Source organism: Betta splendens, chromosome 3 (genome assembly GCF_900634795.4).
Source record: "Betta splendens chromosome 3, fBetSpl5.4, whole genome shotgun sequence".
In the NCBI taxonomy this organism is placed as follows: Eukaryota; Metazoa; Chordata; class Actinopteri; order Anabantiformes; family Osphronemidae; genus Betta; species Betta splendens.
In genome coordinates, this window is record NC_040883.2 from 6,975,979 (window position 1) to 6,987,136 (window position 11,158).

General features: G+C 45.1%; 1 protein-coding gene across 3 annotated transcripts in view; it reads left to right on the forward strand.

Annotated features, from left to right (window-relative positions):
• Positions 1-5,439: 5,439 nt before the first annotated feature.
• Positions 5,440-11,158, forward strand: part of slc7a10a (solute carrier family 7 member 10a) — a 14,930-nt gene continuing 9,211 nt past the window's right edge. For all 3 annotated transcript variants that reach the window (XR_008694155.1, XR_008694156.1, XM_029144032.3), the window contains exons 1-3: positions 5,440-5,713; positions 8,739-8,943; positions 9,602-9,753. Coding sequence is in view for 1 of the 3 variants with exons in the window: in XM_029144032.3 (XP_028999865.1) it covers positions 5,611-5,713; positions 8,739-8,943; positions 9,602-9,753 (460 nt within the window). In the remaining 2 variants the exon portion in view is untranslated. The remainder of the gene's footprint in view (positions 5,714-8,738; positions 8,944-9,601; positions 9,754-11,158) is intronic.

The window sequence follows — 11,158 nt, forward strand, 5'->3', positions numbered from 1 at the left end:
CATGTTGTCACAGCAATGACTTGATGTAATTTGTCTTTTAAAACCACGGAAATTAATTCAAATGAATGAATGAAATAACTGATCTCTGTAACGACTGATCTGCTTCCTCTGACAGGGTTTCTTCCTCGTGTTGCATTCGAACTCCCAGTACGAAGCTGTGAGTCCAGTGTGTAAAAAGTACATAACACTTTTCAATGAATAATGTTTAGCTCCTTGGTTTACTGCAGTCTGAGCTAAATGTGGAGCTTTCCTCTGCATGTGTGAGGCTGGTTTTCCCAGTAACAAAGGGGTTTATGTTTCTATTTGTAGAAGAATTAGTTATTAATGTCCGGAGACGATTATTCCCAACAACTAACACAGAGGTGAAATCGAGGCCTGTGGTTTTGAACTAAGCCAAAGCTTTTTAGCAACATTGCAGACGAAGATTTAGGATCAGGAACATTGTTTTGTTTTTACATCATTTAACATCTGATTAGCAGAAGGAATTAGCTCCCATTTAGCCAACAAATGCATTGAAAAGTGCATACGGACTCTCTGCCTCTTGTGGCAGTACCCACAGCCCTTAATAACTGTGTAAAGTTATTTTGAAGGATTTTGTTTGACTGTGTAGAGCACTTTGGCCAATTAAGTTGATTATAAGGTGCTTTATAAATGGAGATGATTGATTGATTGATTGTATTTATATTCAAAAAAACAACAGACAATTACAGAATGCTTTACAAATTATTTGTTGTAATTTATTGTAAACTTGAAATTGACATTATGGTCTAAACATTGACATCATTGCTTAATTGCATCACTGTTACTGTTATTTGCATTTCAGCACATTAAACACGTCATGTACTGTACTAAACAACATTCACCACGTGGTGGCGGTAAAGGTCAATATATGATACTTGAACAGACTTCATTCAACAGACTGGTTATGTGTTAACCATAACAGTATGTATCCACACGATTACACGTCACTATAAAACACATAAAGTTACTTTGAAACAAGGCTTTGTGGTGTTTTATGCTTCAAATTAAAAAACTTTATGTTTTTGCACACTCTCAAAATGTCACGTTTGAGAGACTAGGACAACTGTGTGTTCTTGACTTGATCACAAACATCCATCCATCCATTTTCTTAACCGCTTACTCCCTAATGCGGGGTCACGGGGGTGCTGGAGCCTAACCCAGCTGGCTATGGGCGAGAATCACAAACATTTCAGAGCATCTAATTAAGTGACGTTGCGCGTTGCTTGTACCTCGCAGCTCAGAATATGATAAACCTAAGGTTTGAATGAAAAGGCATGGTTTGTCACTTGCCTACGTCACTAACACAGGCTGTATGCAACAAGCCTCGTTACACAGCAGTTGGAAAACACACCTGAGCCTTTCCTACTATGATATATCACTAACACCTAGTTTTACTATTGCGTAAGTTGCGAGTTATTAAATTAACACAGTGGCAACACAGAGCTGTATTAAAAATAGCTTATTGTTGGAAAGAGCCAACTGGGTTAAAGCAATACATTACAGTATGTTGCTCTTATTTTAAAAGAACTCCAAAGCTAGAGTCTAGATGCATGGTATTAGTGTCCTGCACAACACTGAAGCAAACATGTAAAAATAGTTCCCACTATGTAATCATGTCATAGCTGCCAAACCAACTTTAACACATTGCAGAATTCTAATTAAATGTTTTGCTGCTGAAAATGGGCTCTGAACTTTCAGAACTTTCAACTTTCACTGTTCAGGCTCGGGACTTTCATGCAATATTTATTTGTGCATCTTTTAAACTGTACTAAAATCCTGTAGTGCTCAGTTAACCAGCATCATTACTTCCAAATCATTTGCAGCTCTTTCAGAAACCCATATAATCCAAACCATATGGAGGTCCCGGCTTTTAGCGAGTGTAGTGAACTCAGGGCGCTTAGCTTTTCCGCTCGTTTTTCTTCGCCTCACAACGAGGCACAAAGCCGATTGTAAGCGATCTGCTTCCCGGCGACTTTTCTAAAGGCAGAGGGGGTACGGCGGTGAACAACGGGCCCTGACGTTCAACCCCCGACCCAACAGGAAGTGCTGTGGGGTTGCTATGCAGCTCTGCTCCCCAACCGCAAGAACTCTGGGTTCCCTGTTAACAAATGATGTGTGGCGTGGGCAGTATGGCACAGCCTTTAGGCCGGCACTCCAGAAGCTCTACAGTAAGAATAGATCAAGGGCGGGATGCGAGAGAATGAGCGAGAGTGATCATTTGGTCCCTGGCTGCAAAGTGGTGTTGGGTTCGCGGCCTCTTCTTCATCCCTTCTCCTTTAGGCGCCAGGTCTTCGCGTCTCTATTTTTGTTCCCTTCCAGAGCTCCTCACTCTCGGCTCGTCCCTGTTCCAGTTTACCTTTTTCCATGCTTGTGGTTACGTCATTACACTCGTCTCGACTCTAGCCTCCGTCTCTCAGTCAACCCCTTTCTATTCCTTCCAACGTCCTGTCTCCTCTGCCACTATTGTTTTGTTGGTTGTTTCCCCCTTTCTCATCTTTTCCTGCTCTCTCAAACCTGCTGCATACTAATCAGAATACGTTCCACTGTAGCTTCTACTGCGCTGTAGAGGCAACAATATTTTGCAGCAGATTTCGAGATTTCGATATTCCTTCAACGTTCCTGGATTCTGACCTGCACAGCAGAACTTTATGCAACTCACTGCACTGGTGTCACAGAGTGTGACACTATTTGGATAGTGGCCGTTTCGTGCTCACATAATATTGCGTTTTAAAGAAAAGACAAATGTTTGTCATGTGGAGAATAGGTTATCAACCTGAAAGCTTTGTGACCAAAATAATGTAAGTATGTCCAGGCTTTGTTTGTTTCCCTTTAGTGTCATGGAAAATGTTCTACAGTCAAATGACTGCAAAACAAATATAAGCAAGAGCTTTGCTGACGGCAAAGCGAGCATGCGTTCTGAGCGGAATGCTCGTTTCAGTGCGCCAACGTGCATCACAGCAATGAAAAAAGGGCCAGTCTTGAGGGGGTGTAATGTTACCATTTGAACTGTATTTGATATGTTATGCAGTAAATTGAGTCGCTGACGACGAAGTGGGGCAGAGCACTGGAAACATGGCAAATACACAGTTTACAACAGTCCCAATGCATCAGGGACGACGGCATTCATACTTCAGAGAGGTAGCAGGTCCAACTCTAGACAGATCCACTGGTGGGTTTCATACAGAGATGACAGCTTGGTAATACTGTAGGTGGCTGAGTGAGGCAGTGGAACTGTTTATATCAGTGGTTCATGTATTCAGGTCTGGGAGCGCTTGTTCTCTGTCAAACATCCGTCAAACATCAGTCATTTTCATGTCCTCTTTGCTAATTACTGGAAAGGGAACTTTGCTTTGAACTTGAAGTACAAGCACAAAACAAGTATATCAGATCGATTTGCCTCAGTGAATCTCACATTGGACGGGATTGTGATGCTTGAATCTAATATTATCTCCAGTTTAAGGCCAACAAGCTGCTCCCCTTGAAAAAAAGGAGCATCAGGGCCGACACGCTGCTGCCTTCAAACCCCGGCCTCTTCATCTTCTCTGTCCTTCATTGCCTCCACTCCTCTTCCCTTTGTCGTCGCGCCTCTAAACTCCTCACCCTCCTCCTCCCCCTGCCACTGTTCGGTGCGTCCCGTGTCCTGGGACGCCGCCGTGATGTATTTGTTTACAGCGCAGCTCCTCCTCATATGCCGCCGCAGTATTTTGGCCGTGTCTCCCTCCATCTCCTCCTCTTCCTCATCCCCTCCTGCCATCACACTGAAGCCAGTGTTTCGACTTGCCTTCCTGTCGCCAACAAAGCATCTCCTCTCTTTGTCAGGGCCTCCTTTTGGAGAGGGAGGCCGGCCTCCAAGTTAATTGTGCATTCGTTAGCATTCGCCTGCCGCAACTTAACGACTTAACTCCCCAATATGTAGATGAAGTGGTGGGTGTGAGTGCTTTTTCCAACGTGACGCAATGATTATTATTTTTATAACAGAGTCTAAAAGCACACCTTGCCTAAAGTTTCCAAAACAAAGATCCACCTCCATCTTATGTTAACTAAGAGGGAGAGGACGAGGAAAGAGGGTCCTCACACTCAGAAATGCTTGGTATGACAACAGTCCTCTAATGAGTAGCTGCGACTTGCTCAAGAGACTCCTGAACAATACTGTTCATTTGCATTCTCCTCTAGCTTTTACACGCTGCCATGTAAGGTCAAAAACCAGCTTCACCTTCCTCTCAGCTGCATCACCTCTCTACTGTGGCCTCTGCTTTAATTTGTCCTATGCCTGTCTGTTGGTATGATGCTGCTCATCTGAATCCTTGACATCAGTCTCTTCAACTCTACGATCTAATGTAAATCCTTCTTTAATCGCTATGCTCCTATGCTTTTTCAATGAGGAAGAGCAATGCATTTCCAATTCAACATATAAGCCTCCTGGAGTGGACTCTCAAGCCACATGGTGCTGTTTTTGACTTCAGCTATGATGTGGGTCATAAGTAAAGTCTTTTATTTGTACAACTATTAACTTTAATAACCAACGTTAACTTGGCTGTCAGTGGATTTATGGTCCTTCTCAGCCGACATGTTTCAACTCTCTCGCCCTGATTGCTTCTGGCTTTGGAAGTGTGTTAAAGTTCAACATTTCATTTTCCCATGTGATTGGTTAACTCCACCAACGGGTAATAGTTACGTACTTGCTACTGCATTTGTACCTGCTGTGTTTTATAAACCTCCGTTTATTACACACCCATTGTTTGTGTAATAAATAGTCTAAAATATGTGAATTACCACTGGACTGTCTAATAATTTAATATTTTACAAATATTTTAATGGCATTAGTAAAGTCTGACAGTATCCTAAACACACACACGCACGCACGCACACACACAGACACACACACAGATAGATAGATAAATGCAACGGTTACAATCTCTGCCTATCAGTGATCTGTACCAATAAATATGTTTGTTCTTGCTCATATGTTTGATTTTCCTCTGAAAAACAATAACTCACCAGAGTGAACTTTGTACAACAGAGGAAACCACATAGGTAAAATTATTCCAATCTTTGCAGTTACTGTACTGTAGTAAATACCTACTGCACGGAATAACTGCCTGCAGCCTCTGCACAAGGAAACGAAAAGGAGCAGGGGCTCAAATTACAGCAGCGCACAGGAAAAACAGACTCACCTGGTTCCCGTCGGTCCACATTTAAAAGTGCAGGTGAAGAACGAAAAATAAAAGCAGCATTAAATTATTATAGAGAATAAATACATTTTTTTTTAGTTTATATGTACGGTAATAATAATTTAAAAAACAACAACTTCACATAGACCTTTATATACATGACAACATCAGCCTGAAAAGTAAACTCCTCCTATTTGTCCGCACCTTTTTGCCTCAGGTGCCAGATGCTTCAGTCGCCTAACGCCTTTGCATCAGCCCGTACCTGAAACAAGGTGGCTGCCTCGTTGCGCATGCGCACGCCCTTCTCCCTTCATCTGTAGGATACTATAAGGGCAACCCCGAGAGCGGAGCTTGATTCAGGCTACAGTATCTGGACCGGACCGAGGCGGGCAGGAAGCACATTAGCAAGGCGGAGGAGATGGAGGACAAAGAGAAAAAGAAGGCTATAAACTCCTCCAGCAGCGACAGAGTCACGCTAAAGAAAGAAATCGGACTTTTGAGCGCGTGCGCTATCATCATCGGTGAGTATGTGAGAGCTTTGGTGTCGAACGGCGTTTTGCTGAAGAGCGGCTGCGAGAAGTGAAGCAGGAAACGCGTTCGTTACGACCGGCTGATGGAGGAACTGCTGTAACGTGGCGGGTGCGAAGTTGTTCTGCTATGAACTCACTCCATCACACCAAGTAACAGTCAGTCCCAGCAAAGACGACTCTCCTTCGCCGTAAAGACGCTAAAAAAATGCGTGAATTCGACTCATCGTTCGGAAGTGATTTATTCACGCTCACTTTGGTCCTAAAACCGCCAACCAACGCGCTCGAAGGGTCGCTTTTACGCGCGGACGTCGGTCCATCACGGCCGCTTGGCGTCGTTGGGACTGCGGGCTTTTTTGCTGGAAACTGTTGCATCAGTCGTGATCATCTCAATATGGACATGCCTACGTGGCCGGAGCGTCTCGTGCTGAACTTGAAAGACGTGCGGGGAAATCGCAGCCTCCACGTGCTCCTGCGGAACACATTGAACCGGACGCCGCGACCGTGCGACGCTCCCTGTTTGCGAGAGGAGCCCTGGTTAATGTCAGTGCCATTGTTTGTGACGTGGTGTTGTGAGAAACGCAGTCGTGCTGCTCGAGCGGCACGTTATAGGGAAACGCAGCCGTGTAGTGAAACAGTGGAGCCTGTTTCAATCCAAGAAGTTGCGTTGCTACAGCCCCTCGTGCGATTTCATGCGCTGAACGGAGTTAGGGATGCAGCATTATGACATCACACAGACGCAGAAGTTATGATTCATGTGTTGTTATAATCTGTCATAATCTGACACAGGCTTCTCCCAGCACCGGCTGCCACATCACGAGGAGTGGATGCAAATCAAACCACATAATTTCTCACAGACATGAATATTATCTTTGGGACATTTTGTTCTCTTATGCTTCAGCTCATGCACGAGTATAATTACTGTGCATTATAGCATGGTACCTATTGTATTAGATCCATATATTACTCCAACATCACCAACATACACACATTTGGAAGACTGGTGTGTAAGATAATATGTTCTTCATTTATAATGGAAATTTATATAAAATTTTGATAATTTTAGAATGTGGAGCTGAAGTTTTTAATTCTTCCCTGCAATGATTTATCACCTATGGCAAATCAGTCATGTGTGGTCGCGCAACAGGGCAATGGGAGTCATGAGACGACGTTTAACTGGATTTATTTGGTGCAAGTCACAGGACGCGACCCAGTCGTGTCCAGCAACGCACGTGAGTGGAGGCTGCTACTGTGCACGCATTCTGCTTTACTGTGTGCGAGTCTCAGCCACACAGGGACCTGCAGACTTTAATCATTCTGGACAGAAAATCCTACACAAAGACCACACGCTGCGTTGAACAATGCGATTTCAGATTGGACCAGTAGTGTTAGTTTCACCCAGGTGAATCATCTGAACAGGAGCCGGCGTGGATGAGGGGGCCGAGAGGGTCAGTAGGACTCTGATTCACGCTCTCGGCTGCGGTGCCAAACTCCGTGACATAACAAAGACAACACAGGCCTTATGTAACTCCGCATCTCACGGCGGCCTCCACAATCAAATCTGACAGTGATAAATGCACTGTTCAGACCTCCTCCTCCTCCTCCTCGCATCATTAGCGCGCATTCAGGCCCGTCCTAGCGGGGACGCCGCGGCGCTGAGCCTCGCCGGGCCGGGCCGGGCCGCCGGAGGCCGAGCGTTTGCGGCCGTTCGGCTTTTATTTCTTGGGCGCAGACGGAGAAGGAAAACACGGAGAGCGATGGAGAGCGTGTTGTGCTTGAACAGCTGCTGTTTGGCCGCTGCGTATTAGTTTTTCTTTGGTCCGGTCACAGGGCCGCTGACGTATGAGTGCAGGACAGATTTGAACCCATGTCATGGAATGTGCTTCAGCCAACCGAACCACCGGGGGACCCTTGATTATTGCTGTGCTGCAGTAGGAGCCCAGTGATTCTGTTTGCCACCACATCATGTGAAGGAATTAGCCGTTCCCTTCAGAATATTAATAACTTCATACTCACAGGATAGGAGTTGGCTCTGGTTCTTCCACTGCAAGGTCCATACATTTGGGTGATGTCCTTCTCTGATGTTTGTCAGAGTTTATATCCAATGTCTCCCATCAGTAAAGGTGCACGTTTTAAAACAGCTACACCGCCACCGTTCTGCACTGACTACATACGTCAATGAGCCTTGGACGCCGTAACTTGGTATCTACGACTCTGTGCTGGGACTGAAGACCCGTCTGGTGTGAGACTCTGACCCAGTGGTCGAGCTGTCCCGCTTCGTCTGCGCTCGGAGTCTTCTGGTTCCTTACACCGGCGCTCATGTGAGAGCAGAATCAAGTCAACATGACGCCTGAACGCAGCTTGAACCTGCTGATCCAGACTGTGTGTTCAGTCGTGTCCGTCAAACTACTCCACGATGACTAGCTTTGCTTGAATGTTCACAGAGGAGAGATTTATCAGCTCTGACTTTGAAGCTTTGTGTCCTACAACCTCCCCCTCCACTTGTGACAGCTTTCTGTCATCCAGACACCAACAGAAAACGTTACACAGTTGAGGTGCTTTAACCTTTGACCCTTGATTTGCTTACTCCTGTGGATCTATGTACTGTTGCCTTTATTGCTCCTTACTGTTGATAGTGAAGTCTGGCTAATATAGTACACACTATATTAAAGGCTTGTTATAAGGGATATAACAATAATGATATTAAACACAGAACTGAATGCAGTATTTTAAGAAACCTCTTTTCTCTATGGCATAGTTTTAGTTTTCAACCTTTGACTTTGCTTGTGTTAAAACCCAATGTGTTTACTGATAATGTGTCTCACTTTGTGCACAACTGATAATTCAATGAGGGCATTCCAAAAGAGGCCTGATTTTTATTACTTTGAGCTTAAAAGCTGAGCATCATTTTTGGCATATAAACGTATGTACACAAGCATGTATGACAATTCATACCCACTCTTACGCTCTTAATGTTTAATATGCACTAACCTGCTTATTGCTTTTCTGTTCTTTTCAGGGAACATTATCGGCTCTGGAATATTCATCTCTCCTAAAGGCGTGTTGGAGCACGCAGGCTCTGTGGGGCTGTCGCTCATCGTCTGGGTCTGTGGAGGGGGCATCTGCGCCCTTGGCTCTATGTGCTATGCTGAACTTGGGGTCACCATCCCAAAGTCCGGAGGAGACTATTCATACGTGACAGAGATCTTTGGAGGGTTAGTGGGGTAAGTGCTGTTTTATACCAGCTACACATCTTTGGACTTTGCGAGGTGGTCCAAGGTCTGTGCACAAGAGGGCTGCTTTGATAGGGCAGCCTGCTTGGAACCAATCAGCTCTGAACTTATGATGACATATAGAATCAGCTGATCATAGGTTGATGTACTTGTTCAGTGGCCTGAACTGTGCCTGTCTCTGGAGGCACTGGTTTGGTCATCACTAACTATTGAATGTCTAATAGGTGAAGTTAATTATTATGCATCAGCTGCAGACTTGTCCAATATTGCATTTCTATATTCTAAGAACATTAGCGCTTTGAAACTCCTACGGAGGCCATAGGTCACATACTGTACACAGGAATGGAGGACATAGATCCTTCTGGGTTCTACTGTATATTTTCCTCGTGTTCTCTCACATACTTCATGACAAAAAACCCTTGGGTGAGCTGATTCATATCAGGAAGCTGTGGTTGTAGTGGCAACAGTAAATGTGAGGGGGATGAAGTGGGAAGGAACTGAAAGTTGGCGGAGCGGAGCCCTTCCCTGTCGAAATAACATGACTGCCCCCGGCAGCAGCCTGTCCCCATCAGTCTGTGTAAAATAAGAAATCACATGTGCATGAGTGTTTGCTGTCACGTATGAAACACGTTATCTCTGCGTCCTGTAGCTTCCTGTTGTTATGGAGTGCCGTCCTCATCATGTATCCGACCACACTGGCTGTCATCGCTCTCACCTTCTCCAATTACGTCTTGCAGCCGGCCTTCCAGCACTGCCTGCCTCCGTTCATCGCCACCAGACTCCTTGCCACCATCTGCATCTGTGAGTCACAAACAGAGAGCCTTCTGAAATATTAAAATACATTTGCTTTGTACTGCTGCGCGTACTAGCCACAAAGTTCAGTCTGAAACACAGTACAATCATTGGACCGATGCTAGGAGGTACTCGATGCTTCTTCTGGAAGCAGGAATCTCAAGACGCAAAACATAACACAAGTCAAGTCAAGTTGTTTCCCACAAGAATCAGGCTTCAGTGGATGGACTTTAAATCCTCAATAAGTCATTGCACTGTTCATACACAATGTCACTTCAAGGAACTTCACCTCAGCATGAGAAAGAGCATATTGATCGATTGTCACGGCAGCAACAAGTAATAAATGATGAGTAATAATTGACACGTTTAAAACAAATAACTTAAACTGTAGTAGTGTGTAGTCCTAAAAGTACATATGGGCAACCCTATTAAACATACAGATCAAGTATTTGTTTCAAGGTTACACAATGTTCAGGCATGTAACGGTCCAGAAACGCCAGGGTAAGATTTAGGAGACGACAGGCCTCTCCTTACTGGCCAACATGAACGGGAAACGCTGGAAAACTGAGACACTGGCCAGAAACAACACGATCGTCTATCTCCAGCTTGCTCAAGGACAGGTGGATAAGAAGAATAGTCTTTGGACACAAGAGACCGAAGGAATTTTATGACTTGATAAAGATTTGGGCCTGTTTGCAGCAGCTGGAGCAGAATGGTTTGCCATTAATGACAGAGCGGTTGAGAGGTCTGTGCAAATTATTAAAGTATTAAAACTCTAAATGGTTTGTCCCACTGCGCATACAAAATATATAAAGAATAAACGTGTTAATATAAAAACACTATTTTCACTGGTTTAGTTGATTAGTAAACTCTCTGGCCTCTGCTTGGTCATCATGTATTAGATATTCAGGTCATCTGACTGCCTGTCTGCCTACGTGTCTGCTTGTCTGCCTGCTTGTCTGTCTGTCTGTCTGTCTGTCTGCCTGCCTGTCAGCCTGCCTGCCTGCCTGCCTGTCTGTCTGTCTGTCTGTTTGTCTGTCTGCCTATCTGCCTGCCTTTCTGTCTGTCTGTCTGCCTATCTGCCTGCCTGCCTATCTGTCTGTCTGCCTGCCTGTCAGCCTGCCTGCCTGCCTTTCTGTCTGTCTGTCTGCCTATCTGCCTGCCTGCCTATCTGTCTGTCTGTTTGCCTGCCTGCCTGCCTGCCTGCCTATCTGCTTGCCTATCTGTCTGTCATTTTGCCTGCCTGTCTGTCTGTCTGCCTGTCTGCCTGCCTGCCTATCTGTCTGTCTGTTTGCCTGCCTGTCTGTCTGCCTGTCTGCCTGCCTATCTGCCTGCCTATCTGTCTGTCTGTTTGCCTGCCTATCTGCCTGCCTGCCTGCCTATCTGCTTGCCTATCTGTCTGTCATTTTGCCTG